This window comes from Aplidium turbinatum, chromosome 7, assembly GCF_918807975.1.
Source record: "Aplidium turbinatum chromosome 7, kaAplTurb1.1, whole genome shotgun sequence".
Classification (NCBI taxonomy): Eukaryota; Metazoa; Chordata; class Ascidiacea; order Aplousobranchia; family Polyclinidae; genus Aplidium; species Aplidium turbinatum.
The window spans coordinates 5,689,673-5,704,740 of NC_137478.1; the positions used below are offsets into that span (position 1 = coordinate 5,689,673).

The 15,068-nt window shown below is 43.0% G+C and overlaps 1 protein-coding gene across 1 annotated transcript; it reads left to right on the plus strand.

Annotated features, from left to right (window-relative positions):
* Nucleotides 1–1,558: 1,558 nt before the first annotated feature.
* LOC145773690 (uncharacterized) lies at nucleotides 1,559–5,914 on the plus strand. The gene has a single exon (XM_082584826.1). It carries the CDS (start codon nucleotides 1,559–1,561, stop codon nucleotides 5,912–5,914), a length of 4,356 nt encoding a protein of 1,451 aa, XP_082440952.1.
* The last annotated feature ends 9,154 nt before the right edge of the window (nucleotides 5,915–15,068 follow it).

Genomic DNA, 15,068 nt, shown 5'->3' on the forward strand with positions numbered 1-15,068 from the left:
ATCACCTGCTGAAAGACACAATTAATTTGTCATAAACGCCATTGTTGGCTATTGTTCTCTGATTCCTGTTTGGTGTTACCTGGTGATTTGGTATTTGCTTAGGTTTGAACCTTTTGTTTTTCATCTTTGTTTGTGTACTTTCTTTCCTTTATGCCTCTCGGCCATGTACGACCTGGGTGACCAAGTTTTTGCCTTTGTTGCACATATTTGCTAGCTCCCATTCATAAACTGCATTTTCATACAAGTTTTCTAGTGCTCATTTCAAATAGTCTCTGTAGACAGGGTTTCTACATCATTTAAATTTAACAGTAGGACATATCCTTTGTTGGTTTAAAGTTTAAACTACTTCTTTAGGTCTGAATTCATTTAAACATGTATCAGACAACTCCTAATTGCCCCTTTGGTAGTAGACTTTCCAAGTTAGAAGCAATTACAATACTAAAATGAGGGGATTGCTCGAATCTGAAAGAAATGTTTTAGCTGCCATAGCTGATGGCTTTAGCGCTCCTAAGGTCAGAGAACTAGAAAAAGATTTTTTCGATAGCCATAGTAACACAATGTGTGCTTGCTTGGATCTTATGAGTGCCATTCCTTCGGACAATGTGCACATGGAAAGGAAATCCATTGTCAGAGCTCAGTGTGAGAGGTTGAATTCACTGAAACTGGCAATGGATAACCGGTGTGCGACATATACAAAACAACATAAGGCTGTTGGCCCTAGTGCCATGCACTCATCTCTCAATCAGGTAGATAAACCCTTTTGTCCCTCTAGCGGCACCAGGGAAAGAATGCGTAGATTGGCTCGTGAAGCCATACTAGAGTATGAGCTAAGTGCCCCTAACCAAAACCAATCTACTTCTCCATCAGTGTCTGCGAGTCAAACAAATCCAAAACAAGTCTTAAAAAAATCCCCCAAAGCGACCGATAAAAGTGACTTTATTACTCTCGACCAAACAGGGGGGAGGCCTGAAAGTTGGACTTCTTGCCGCGACGACCCAAAGTCTCACCAAAGCGACAAGCAGTTGCCAGTACCTGCAACTGGTGAACAGTCGTCAGGTGTTTACCACTCATGGACACCAGAATCTTTCAATTCTGCCACATGCGGTACGCCTTGTGGGTCAAGCTTACAAGCACCCAGTCTTGGTGAGTCACATTCCTTAGCCAACGCTATTTACAGCATGGCTAGTTCCATGCAATATCATAGCCAATCCTTGCGTGAGGAAGAATTGTTTGATGGTACGCCTACTAAGTACCATCAATTCATTTCTTATTTTGATTCCTTTGTCATACGAGGTGTGTTGGATCCAGCTGTTAAACTGGATCGACTTATATCTTCCTGTACAGGTGATGCAAGAGATTGCATTGAGAGCTGTGTAGGCTACTGTGTTTCTCTTCTGAGCATGGCTACCAAGAAGCAAGGAAGTTACTGGAGTCCCACTATGGCCAACGGCATACCATTGTTGGTGCTTATGTAAGCAAGTTAACTGAAGGTCCACCAATCAGGGCCAATGATCCTGCTGGTATAAACAGATTGGCCAGGGAGATGAGAAATTGTGAAATGGCTTGCAAGGGTTATGAGATGTCTGATCTGGATACACAACAGACAATTGGAAAGATCTTCAGCAGGCTTCCAGTCCATCTGCAGCAGGCTTTTGCTAGCAAAGCAAGTTCGCTGTTAGGAGCCGGTCACCGGGTTAAATTCTTCGACCTCATGGAGTTTCTTCAAGCTCGCGCCGAAATTGACCGAAGCTTTCTTGGTCAATTGATTGGCCAAAGGAAAGATAAAATGAAGCCGGATGCATCTAACTGGCGGAGTACAGGGGCATCCTCATACTTCACCCATGGCGCACCAATAGAGAGATCTAATTGTATGGTTTGCAGCGAAAATCACATGTTAGCTGACTGCAAAACATTCCAGCATATGCCTCAAAGATCAAAATGGAAGTTGGTGTTGGACCATCGGTTGTGCTTCAACTGTCTAGGAGACCACTTCGTTCGCCGTTGCCAAAGCAATAGCAAGTGTGGGATTTGTCCAGAGAAACATCACTCCCTGCTTCATAACGGAAGATCTCATGGGAGAGAAGGAGAGCAAGGCCCCTTGCATGGTGGGAATGAAGGGCATCCAAGGGTGTCCACAAACATGATTATTGAAGGTGGTACTGAAGACGTAGCGGTCACTTGTGCAAGTAGCGATGTGTGTTCCCGAGGGGATGGTATGGTGAAGTTAAAGGTTGTTCCTGTCACAGTGTACGGAAGTGATAGCCAGCATTGTATTAACACATATGCGTTTTTGGATGAGGGGTCTAATACCACATTGTGCTCCACTAGTTTAATGGATCGGCTGCAAATGAAAGGACAAAGTGTGAAGTACTCTCTTTCTACTGTAAGTGGCACCTGTGTAGAGCAAGGATACAGGCTTTCCTTTTTGGTTAAAGGCATCAATGAGAGCACTGTGGTGCCCTTGAAAAATGTACTTGTTGTTGCGAACCTACCAGAGTTAAGTGACAGCATCCCTACAATGAGGGACACGAAAGGACGGGCATACTTGAACGATGTAAGATTCCCAGAGCTTGTGGGTGAGAAAGTGGAAATCTTAATCGGTGCAGATGTTCAAGTTGCCCACCGTTCACTGGAGCGCAGAGAAAGTCCGCTTGGAGGTCCTGTAGCATTGAAGACTGAACTTGGATGGACTCTGGTAGGCCCGATTAATGACCAAGCTCCTAACAGTAGCTTGGCGTATGTTAACTTCATTCATAAAGACAGCTCTCTTCTCCATGCTCAGATGGAACGTATGTATAACCATGACTTCAATGATGGCCCTGACGTTGATGGTTTTTCTCTTTCCATCAATGACAAAAAGGCTGTTTCGCTAATGGAGAAGTCAGTGAAAAGAGTAGAAAGCCACTATGAGATTGCCTTGCCCTGGAAGTCAGAAAACACAGAGTTACCATTCAATCGTGTTATAGCTTACAAGAGATTGATGTATTTAAAGCAGAGATTTTTAAAAGATGATGGGTTATTTCAACAATACAAGGATAAACTTTCTGGGTATATCATAAACGGACATGCACAAAAGGTTCCTGAAGACCGATTGGCACCAACAAATAAAACCTGGTACATTCCCCACCATTCAACCAGTGGAAAATTCAGAGTTGTCTTTGACTGCGCAGCCCAATACAAAGGAAAATCATTGAATGGGGCATTGTTATCTGGACCAGACCACACCAGCAACCTTGTTGGAGTTCTTAACCGTTTCCGCACTAATCCATTTGTGGTGGTAGGGGACATAAAGTCAATGTTTCATCAGGTGTTGGTGCCCCCTAACGATAGTGACAGCCTTAGGTTTCTTTGGTGGCCCGATGGCGACCTGTCTAGGGACCCAGAAGATTATCAAATGCTGGTTCATCTTTTCGGTGCAGTCTCATCTCCCAGTTGTTGTGGGTTTGCTTTAAGGAAGGTTGCGACTGACAACATGCTGAACATGGGACCCGTTGTGTTAGATGCTATTCGTCGAAATTTCTATGTAGATGACTTTCTCAAATCTTTTAAAAGTGGCCCTGAAGCCGTACTGATTGTAACTCAGTTGCGGGCCTTATTAAAGTGTGGTGGGTTTGATCTTGTAAAACTGCGAAGCAATTCGAGTAAGGTACTAGAGGCCTTTCCAAGTGAAGACTGTTCATCAGCCAGCATCAACTTGGACTTGGAGGCAACAGAGGACGAGAAGACCTTGGGCGTGCACTGGAACACCCAGACAGACAGTCTTGTCATTAAGGTCAACATTCAGCCACGCCCAGCCACCCGTCGAGGAATTCTATCGATGGTTAGCCAATTGTATGATCCTTTAGGCATCGTGCAGCCCTTTGTCCTCCCTGTGAAGGTACTCATGCAAAAGTTGTGTGCTGATGGCCTGGGTTGGGATGAGACTATTCCGTCAAATCAGCATAAAATCTGGGAACAATGGCTTAGTCGCCTCCCTCAGTTGGAGGGCATCTCTATCCCACGCTGCCTCTGCAATACCAGTTTAGCAGTTGACAATGCTCAATTACACTGTTTTTGTGATGCGAGTCAGACAGGTTATGGCGCAGTGGCTTACTTGCGAGTGGTTGACAGTTGTGACAATGTGCAGGTTTCCTTTCTTATGGGAAAATCGAGAGTAGCCCCTTTAAAGTCTCAGACCATTCCTCGGTTGGAGCTCACTGCTGCTGTGGTTGGAGTAAAACTTGCTACTTTTCTCAGGAAAGAGCTTGATGTAGTGATCAGTACCACAACCTTTTGGACAGATTCAACTTCGGTGCTGCAGTACATTCAAAATACTTCAACTAGGTTTCAGGTTTTTGTTGCTAACAGAATTGCTGCCATCCACTCTGGGTCAGAACCTTCTCAATGGCGGTATGTCAATACCACAGACAATCCAAGTGACCTAGCTTCTAGGGGTATCATGCCGGACTTAGTTGACAAAGCTAGAAACTGGTTTACGGGTCCAGATTTTATAAAAATGAGTGAAACTGGCTGGCCTTCTTTTCCCAATCCGGTGCCTTCTGTGGCAAGCAGTGATCCCGAGTTGAAAAAGCAGTATCGCATCAATGCATTAACCATGCAGTCTGACGATCATACCACCGCGCTGGATCGCCTGTTGAATCACTTCTCCTCATACCTTCGCCTTAAAAGAGCTGTGGCTTGGATGCGACGTTTCAAGCAATTCTTGAAATCTAAGGTCAAGGGAAGTACCTTTAAGCAACCAAGTAAAGCAAACTTGACGGCCCAGGAGCTAGACGAGGCAGCAGACGACATAGTGAGGCTTGTGCAGAAGCAGACCTTTGCTATAGAGGTGGCGCAGCTGCCTGATCACGAGACCTTTAATGCTTCAAGTCATACTTCTACTGTGGACCTTAAGTTCTCCCCTCTGCGCAAGCTTTGTCCCATCATTGTGCATGGCATTTTACGGGTTGGGGGTCGTCTGCAGAGATCACCTTTTTGCTTGGAAATGAGGCACCCCATTATCTTGCCTAGTAATCATCATGTCACAGGCCTCATTGTAGATTTTTTCCATCGTAGAGAAGGACACTGTGGCACATTACACACACTTAATGCCACCCGTGAAAAATTTTGGATTGTTAAGGGCCACTCATCAGTAAAAAAGTTTTTAAGGAAATGCTTAAAATGTCGCAGCATTGGCGCCTCTCGTGGCCAACAGATAATGGCACCCCTTCCAGAGTTCCGCGTAGCTCCCGGGAATGCGGCATTTTCGTGCACTGGGGTAGATTACATGGAGCCTATCCTCGTCAAACGTGGTCGAAGCATGGTTAAGCGTTACATCTGTGTTTTCTCCTGTCTGGCCACTAGAGCCATTCACTTAGAAATCTCTTATTCTCTTGAAACTGCTTCTTTTCTTCAAGCCTTGCAAAGGTTTACCTGTCGCCGTGGTACTCCAAATCAGATTGTCAGTGACAATGGCAGCAACTTTGTTGGCGCCGACCGCTTGCTCAAAGAAGGTCTGAAGAAGATGAATGCAAACCTAATTGCCAACAAGCTGAGTTGCCGTGGGATCGAATGGAAGTTTAACACTCCAGCCGCGAGCCATCAAGATGGCGTATGGGAGAGAATGATAAGATCGGTTCGTAAAATCCTATGTGCATTAACTGATGAAAAGGCTTTAGATGATGAAGAACTTCTGACATTTGTTACCGAAGTGGAGCGCATTCTCAACGGGCGGCCCTTGACACCAGTGAGTTCCGACTGGGACGACATGGACGCCTTGACGCCGAACGCCCTTTTGCTTGGGAAGATAGACAATTCTCTACCACCGGACGAATTTTTGAAGTCAGATGGCTACAAGAGGTCCTGGCGACTGGTGAACTACCTCGCCAGTCAGTTCTGGAATCGATGGGTAAAGAGTTATCTGCCAACACTATAAATCCGACAGCGTTGGCTCCAACCTGCCAGGAATCTTCGCGATGGTGACTTAGTCTTGATGGTCGACGAGTCGTTAAAGAGGGGACTGTGGCCCAAAGCGCGTGTCATCGAAGCTTACCCCGACGAGCACGGTACGGTGCGGACTGTAAAGATTAAAACGGCAAGTTCGACTTACCGTCGAGACGTGCGAAAACTTTGCCTGTTGGAGGCCGTGGAGTAATTAAGAGACAATTGTACGACGGATTGTTGTTTTTCATTGCTGTTTTCCTTTAGGCCTATGTGTGTGCATGCGTTTTTATTGTATTCCAAACTTTTGTGTCGTTGGCCTGTTTCGATCTTGTGTGTCTTCTATCACACAGTCGTAGCGCTAGAGCCTGTCTCGTCATCTTACATTAATATTTTTTTTGGATGTTGGCCACACTTCTGTGCGTGTACTTTAACTTAAATATAACCATTTGATGGCATGGTTACATTGGGGCGGGTGTAGCGGCCAGTTTCCTTTGCTCCCTTTTTTGTTTTGTTGGTGCTCTCTACCGCCTTCCGCAAGGCACGCCTGACGCCTTGTAGATTTCAATAAATTTAGTTTTTGGGTTTTTGTCCGCCATGGAAAGAGTACTGTAAGTAAATGTGTGTTTTAATCTTTTAATATTGTTTTTATGTTTCAGCACTGGAACATTGTTAAATTTAAATCAGTTTTTGATCACCTGCTGAAAGACACAATTAATTTGTCATAAACGCCATTGTTGGCTATTGTTCTCTGATTCCTGTTTGGTGTTACCTGGTGATTTGGTATTTGCTTAGGTTTGAACCTTTTGTTTTTCATCTTTGTTTGTGTACTTTCTTTCCTTTATGCCTCTCGGCCATGTACGACCTGGGTGACCAAGTTTTTGCCTTTGTTGCACATATTTGCTAGCTCCCATTCATAAACTGCATTTTCATACAAGTTTGCTAGTGCTCATTTCAAATAGTCTCTGTAGACAGGGTTTCTACAGGCTGATTGTTCAGCTCTGGCATATGTGCAGCTTTTAAGCGATCAATGGATACAGTTTTCCTATTGTCTTTAATGTCTAAAGTAAAATATTTTTCATTTCTAGAGATCACCCGGTAAGGACCTGTGTAACGTGATTGCAGAGGAAATGCAGTTGCATCTCTTCTAATCCACACATACTCACATGACATCAGCTCTGGGTCAATATGGCTTTTGTGCTGTGGGTGAGGTCGAGTTGGTGAAGGCTGAATGTCTTTGAAATGATTTTTCAGTGTCTTTACAAACTCATGCTGAGGAACAGCAGCAGCAGTTCCTTCAACCTGAAAATCTCCTGGCATGGCCACGGAGGCACCATAAAGAAGCTCTGCTGGAGAACATTTCAACTCTTGTTTGACTGTATTGCGCATAGAGAGTAGCACAAGGGGTAGATTATGGTACCAATCACCTGGGTTGTTACAACTACGTAGAGCATCTTTCAGTCGTCTATGCATGTTCTCTATTAGGCCATTGCATTGCGGATGGTAGCTAGTAGTTTTATTTCGACGACAACCAAGGAAATTCATGAGCTGACCCCACAAATTTGATTCAAACTGAGCTCCTCTGTCAGAAGTGACAGTTTTGGGCACTCCCATCTGTGAAACAAAACCATACATAAAGGCATCTATTACGGATTCTGTAGAAATGTTCTTCAAGGGTACTGCCACTGGCCAACGAGTAAAACGATCTACTGCTGTAAATAGGTATTTATAGCCGCTTGATTCCGGTAAGGGACCTACCAAGTCAATGTGAATGTGTTCAAACCGTGACTGAGGCATTTTGAAATCCTTTAATGGAGCAATGTTGTGGCGAATGACTTTGCTTCGTTGACAAGACTGACACTCTTTTACCCAGCTGGCAATCTCTTTTCGCATGCCTGGCCACACAAAACGCCGCGAAATAAGATCATGAGTAGCCCTTACTCCAGGGTGACTTAATGAATGCAACTGGTCAAAGACCATCTTTCTATATTTTAGTGGAATTACCGGTCGAACCACAGCAGTAGAAGTGTCACACCATATGAGTTTATCTTGAACACCTGGAATAGCATAGGCTACTGGTCTAAGAACAGCCCAGATGCCTGTGGATTGTTGAGCATGCTCTGAACAGCTTCATCACACTCTTGGGCTGCAGCCACTTCGGAGAAATTAATGCCACTTTGCACATGCAGCACACCATTAATTTCAATTCGAGAAAGAGCATCAGCAGTAAAATTTGCAGACCCTTGAATGTGTTTGATGTTTGAAGTAAATTCTGTGACGTAGCTCATCTGCCTGACTCGCCTCAAGATAGATTGATTAGATTTGGAAAGGAATGCACTTACTAAAGGCTTGTGATCAGTGAAAAGAGTAAAGTCCTTTCCTTCTACATAATGATGGAAATGTTTAAGAGTACTGTAGGCCGCTAATAACTCCCTATCAAAGGCAGAATAAGATTTCTGTGTCTTATCCAGTCGTCTCGAAAAGAAAGCTACAGGGGACCAGGACCCATCAATTTTCACTTGCAACACACCACCTATTGCTGTGTCACTGGCATCAACCATCATACTTAAAGGAGCATTTTCCAGTGGATACACCAAAATTGATGCTTCAGCCAAAACTACTTTGCTGTCGAAAAAAGCTTTTTCTGCACATTTAGTCCACACAATCTTTTTATCAGCACGTGTTTTACCAGCAATCAAGTCATTGAGAGGTGCTAAGCATTGAGCTGCATGTGGTATGAATCTGTGGTAGTAGTTTATCATGCCCAGATATCGTCTTAATTGTTTTGTTGTTTCAGGCAAGGGGAATTCAGAAATTGCCTTGACCTTGTCAGGGGTGGGTCGCACACCATCCTTAGACACCAGATGCCCTAAAAACAGTAATTCACTCTTACCAAATTCAGATTTTGTAGGATTGATGATTATTCCATACTCATCCAGCCTGCGGAATAACTTATGTAAATGCATTTTGTGGTCTTCCTCATTTTCAGAAAATATAATTATGTCATCTACATATGCCATTACGTTGGTTAAACCATGACAGACATGATCAATGAAGCGTTGAAAGGTGCTGGAAGCATTTCTTAATCCGAAAGGCATAAAATTATATTCAAACAGACCTAAAGGACATGTGATGGCAGTCTTATGTCTTGACTCGGACGACAAAGGGATTTGGTGGTAAGCTCGAACTAAGTCTATTTTACTGAAGATAGAAGAACCTTGCAATCTGTGCAACAACTGATTGATCGAAGGTGTAGGATACATATCAGGCACTGTTTGGACGTTTAAGGAACGATAGTCTCCACATAGACGAAAAACACCAGAGTTTCCTTTAGGTACCATGTGTTTTTATTCATTGGCTCACAATTGTCGTCAATTCTTTTTTAGTTATGCCATGTCAGACTGTCATAACTAGGGGCCGCTATGTTCCCGACAATTATTCACCAAATCAAACGTCATATAAAACCGTTATGATCTACTTAAAGGGGACCTGAAATGAAAAATTAAAAAATTTTTGGTGATTCTTTACTGTTTAAGTATTATACTTTTTGAAAAAAATTTTTGATATGCCTTTTTGTTTGGGAGATATAACCAAATGAAAATCGGCCACCTGATGGCGCTATGTGTCTTGTGACGTCATCGGATGGCAACCAAGTAAACAGCTTCATGCATTTGCCTTAGAAACGTCGCATAGGTCATTGTATATTGAGCATAAACAAGATGTCTGAAACAAGACAAGGATTTCTATTTGAACCAAAAAGACGGCGACTTGACAGCGAAGAACATCATTCTGATTCGTGCTCTGACAACACCAGTTCGGACAGCAGTCGGATGGAAAATTTGCATTGAAAAAAATGCAGGAAAATAATTTGTTTGAACCAAGTGGTTTATATCAGCTAAAAGTAGCCTATGTATTCACAGTTGCCTAATATGCCTACCCTGCCAATATTTTACTGTCCTACTGACCTGTTTCAAAGTCTTGTTGTTTTCTCGCTTTGCTATTCGATCCAAACGCCCGATCGTACTCACAGACCTGTACCTAGGTCGATCGAATTGTGGGTACTGTATTGACAGTGGCTTTCACATATTTTGAAACATCAAAGACAGAAGAAACAGCTTCAGGGATGAGCAGGTGTATGGACTTGGTGCCTTGTTGCTCTGCCTGTAGATCACGTTGGTAATCGCTGGCCAAAAATTGATTGCTGCAAACACGGCAGTGTTTGTTCACAGGTGGGTTTTTGAGTTTCATCGCTGAGATCCATTTCTTCAGCTTGTCGTCATTATTCAGAGGTAAACGACGAAAGGATACCCCTTTGACGATTCCCCGGTTAGTACAACCGGGAGCCATACAAGAAGCCACCATTTTAAGGGCGTAAAAACTCCCTTAGCACAAAATTGTTCGTTGTTTCGGTAGCCTAGGAGATTTGTTCCTTGTGTTTGCACGCAAAACAATAGACCTTGGATGCCGCTTTGCCAGCCAATGACGTCATCAAAAATTTTGACCAATCAAAATCATTCAATTCAAAAAAGTTTTTTTAGCTTTTTTAATTAATGGTAACACAAAAAATAAAAAAATTGTTGAAAAACGTTTTATTTCAGAAAGATCTACATATACAAAAGCCATGTATTTTCGTTGCAGTGCACCTTTAACCTAGCTGGCATCTTACGTCATGGAAATTGCTAGAAAATGTCCAAATATTGCACCATCGGTCGTAAGACCTGATGAAATATTGCATTAGCCGCTTGAACACCTGTTTGAATGACTTCATAATTGTCTTTCATTATTGCGTCACAGTTACTGTCTACGTGCATTTGAGATATCGCAAATTATTCTAGTCATTTGTAAATTGTTTGTTGGAAGTCAGTCGCAAATTTAACTGTTTGCTTGGTGCTTGCTAGCTGGACAAATTTTCCGTCTTTTATCCAAGTAATCTGTTCTGTAGTGACAGTTTTAGAGGCGTACGGTGTTGCGTCCCATTTTCGATAGCCGCGGGCTAATTTTACAGGAATACACTTTTTGAATAGACGTTTCGAGGAGTGTTTCTTTTTCGGTCATTACATGCAGACGAACGGATCCGGGAATTTTATCTTACAATTTTCCCACGAAGAGATTATGGTTTACCGCTGTGACCAATACCTTAATTATGATTGCAAATTGTCTATAACTTTGGTTGGTCTTTTCAAAGCAGAAAATCAAAGGCAGGCATTTTTTCTGATTAAGGCACTGACAGGTTAGTTGACTCATTGGCGATCGTCCTAGTTGACTCAGTGAGTCAATTAACCTACTAGGTCTACATATTAGTAGATTTGTTTTGAATTGCAACCAATTGTAGTCTTCTTCTTTCGTTTGAGACTAGATCAAATCAAATTTCAGGGCAGGTGATGGAGAGCCAGGTGAGTGTAGCTTCGTCCAGCGTTGCTATACCATGCGTTCCATTTGGTGCCTTATAGATCGGACATTCGAGAACGACATGGTCAGCAGTTTGTTCCTCCGCGCCGCATTCGCAGGCCGGTGAGGGAGCCAAACCCCACTTGTGCATGTTGGAATGGAAGCGACCGACTCCGGTTCGGATTCTGTTGAGCTTGACCCAAGTCGGCCGAGGCAGGTCCATACCAGGGGGGCGCGCCACCGGGTGAGGCACAAAACGTCACAAACCGTCACCATTTACAGTCACTACGCAAAAAGCTGACATCTCGCGTCGCCCTGCTGAGACGTTTGGCGGGCGCAACTTGGGGTGCAGGTGCTGACACCTTGCGCACTGCAACCCTGGCGTTGGTCCGCTCCACTGCTGAATACTGCGCCCCTGCCTGGTGCCGCAGTGCCCACACCCGTCTCATCGACAGCCCAATCAACGACGCATTGCGAACTGTAACTGGATGCCTGCGCCCAACTCCAACAGAGTATTTACCAATCCTCGCAGGCATCCAACCTGCTGAGCTTCGCCGAAAGGGAGCCCTTATACACCTGGCTCGCCGGGCGGGGGATCCTAACCACTTGCTTCATGCAAACCTCAACATCCCATCTCAGGAATCTCCCCGGCAATTAAAGTCAAGACACCCCTTTGTGCCAGCTGCTGTTGAATTACCAATTGTAGTGTTTGTTCGTTAATTACTACTGTGTTTTGTTTGCTACTAAAGGGTGGTTTCAACTTCTGTCCAGCAGGAAAAAGCCCCATCAAGTGTAATAGCCTACTGTATGGATGCACCAGCTGGATTTATCTCAATTGTAGGCCTACAAACGCAACAGCTGATTTCGTTTGTCAACCATTAACTAGGTGCCAGGGATATCTAGAGAAGGGGATATGAAGGCTCGCAACGATTGTCGTATTCTCATGACACTACCAGGGCGGTAGTTTGTAGTGCTTTAAACATGTGGTTCTTTTTAAAATCGTAGAAAGTTTTGTTGTGCTGCTGGTACAGTCAGCTACAGAAGACAGTTAGCAAATGTTACGTGGAGCATATTTAAAGAATACCTGTTTGGAAAGACAGTTGAAAAGTTGCATATAAGCTGTTTTTTTAACAAAGCCTTTGCAGTAGGCTAGATGTAAAGCAAGTATATCGGTAGTTGAATTAACAAGCAACCATGAGCATGCTGTGAATATCCAGGCCTGATGCTAATAGCGTAATGCAAGTTATCATAATAAAATCTATTAAACTACTATCGGTGCCAATTGTCATTTTACGATAAACACAGATTATTTACGATAAACAAAAGCCCTTTTATTGTCAGACGTAATAAAAGCCTTCCTATCCCCTTCTTTAGATATTCCTGACTAGGTGCTACACACAATTTCTTTAATGCCAATACATGCATTTCGCATAAATGTCCACTTACTACAATACGGTACCTATTCAGCGTGAGTCAACTATCCCACAGGGTGAGTCAATTAACCCACATCATCGGGTTAGTTGACTCAATTCGGTAACAGTTTTGAAGCATTTGAAAATTATACCTGAAAGCTCATTATCGCACTGAAGCAAGTCCTGAAGTTAAAGTGAAGCTTTCTTTATATTTGCTGTAGTCTGCAGCTTGGTAAAAAGAAACTGTTTGGAGTTAGATGCATTTAAGTAAAAAATTAGTCAACTAACCCGACCTTCCCCCAGCGATAATGCTCATCTATCAGCTCATTATCGAGTAATGATACAAATGTCCGCTATACAAACAACAATGGCACGGAAGGGCATCATGCTATTTTATAATCATGTAATATAACTTACTGTGATGGAAAATTTTGTGTCGTGAATATTATTTTGAGGCAAAAATAGAACATTATAATTAGGCTAAAAGCGAATAGCATAAATTGTTATATTGCAAAGTGTGCAATAGCTTACATGACCTTAAAAGGGCACCATAGCCCCCTCTTCCTTCCCCATCCACAGAAATTTGAGAGCAGGGGTCATCTGCTCCCCTCCTTCCAGCTTCCGGCGCCCCTGCGCATATTGTCCTTTCCAAGTGAAAACATGGGTTCCACAGCAGCGCTGGTTGGTATTGGTGTGTTGTATTTCAAAAACTAGTTGAAAACGTTTAGTCGGAAAGGTATCACTGTTCCAAGCGTGCTATGATAGTTTAGCATGTAGGCTATAAATCTTTTAACGCACCAACATCGTTAACGCACCAGTATAAATCACTGCACCAACATCGCTCTTTTCAGGGGCATAGAGCTCTTGAAATAAAGTATATTCAACGTCCGCGATGCCATTCATGGATTTTTCGCTTTCTGTCTCTGATCCCTCGTTTTCAATACATGGGTGATCACCATTTGGTGAACTTCTTCCGCGTGTATTCCAGGGAGCCATTCCAACCAACGCAAAAGCCGGTAATTCGTATGAGTCGCGCTGGTCAGAATATATTGTGAAACTCTTATTGTGAAACGAGATTTTCCATAAAAACAAAAAATGACGCTTAGCGCTTGACGCTTAAAATCGGCAAAATAGTTGACGGCGCTATCACTTCCGTCAACTGAAAAATAAATTGAAGGCGCTAGCCTCAGCGTCAACAAAACGTTGACGCCGTCAAATGACGCCGTCAAATTGACGGCGTCAACGTACAACACTGTTGTTAGGTCACAATAAACTATCAGCCACCATGTTTTGCAAGAGGATATGAAATCACCAAAATGTTTTTCAAAACAAATTGTTTTTTTCTATATTGTTTTAAACTATAAGAAACTTTCCAGTTAATCAATTGCAGTTGATGAATCGTCGGGAGAAAGCTGCTATGCCGTCAAAGAGGGCATTTATCAATATATTGCCACTCGTAAGCAGGTGAACTTCAAAGAACTTTGGCAGTTTAGAGAAAATATCTTACACATAACTAAACTGCCACCGTGACTTCCAAGAAAAGAATCCGTGGTGAACTGACTAAAATAACGCATCACCCAATTGACTGATAAAAACTATAGCCTAGCCTACGGATTTTAGTTTCACACTAGTAGACGGTTGATTTAAGGGAAGCTCAAGGTGATTGGAATGGTTCAAGCAATGCAGTATGCGGAAAATGCACTACGCCAAGACGACTTAAAGCTACGTAGGCTATGTGTGTATCAAACCCTAATAAGTGGTACACATTTTAAGGAAACGCCCAAACTTTATCGTTTGAAATTCCTAACAAACACAGATTTCACAGCGGCAATAAGTCGTAAGGAAACATTAGAAAATCCGCAGGCGCTACAATGAGGTCGTGGTGTTTTGCCACTGTTAATCTCGCACTTTCCACAAAAGTAGCCGATGTCTTGTAGGGCCGAAACGTCGGGACGAAACATCTGGCAACTCTTTGAATCTTGTAAGTAATGTAGCAATGAGTATGTTATGCTGTCGCACCACCGTCATTCTGGCAGAATAATTTTGCGCGATCCGCCTAAAAAAATGATCCGTAAAAAATTGCGCGGTAAACAATGCGATGAAAGCAGCAACATTCGGAAGCTGATAAAATCACTTCTCCTTACCACATCAAAGCAAATGTTATATTTTTTCCATAGCCAAATGAACAGTGAACACAGAAATTTAAATAAAAAACTCGACTTGTCAAAGATAAAGCAACTGCAATTGCGAAAAGTTAGACAAAAAATCGTATCTATTAAGACTGCGATATGGGATATGGCAAGAAAAGTAAGCATCACAAAAACGACTATAAAAATACTTTCCCGAAAT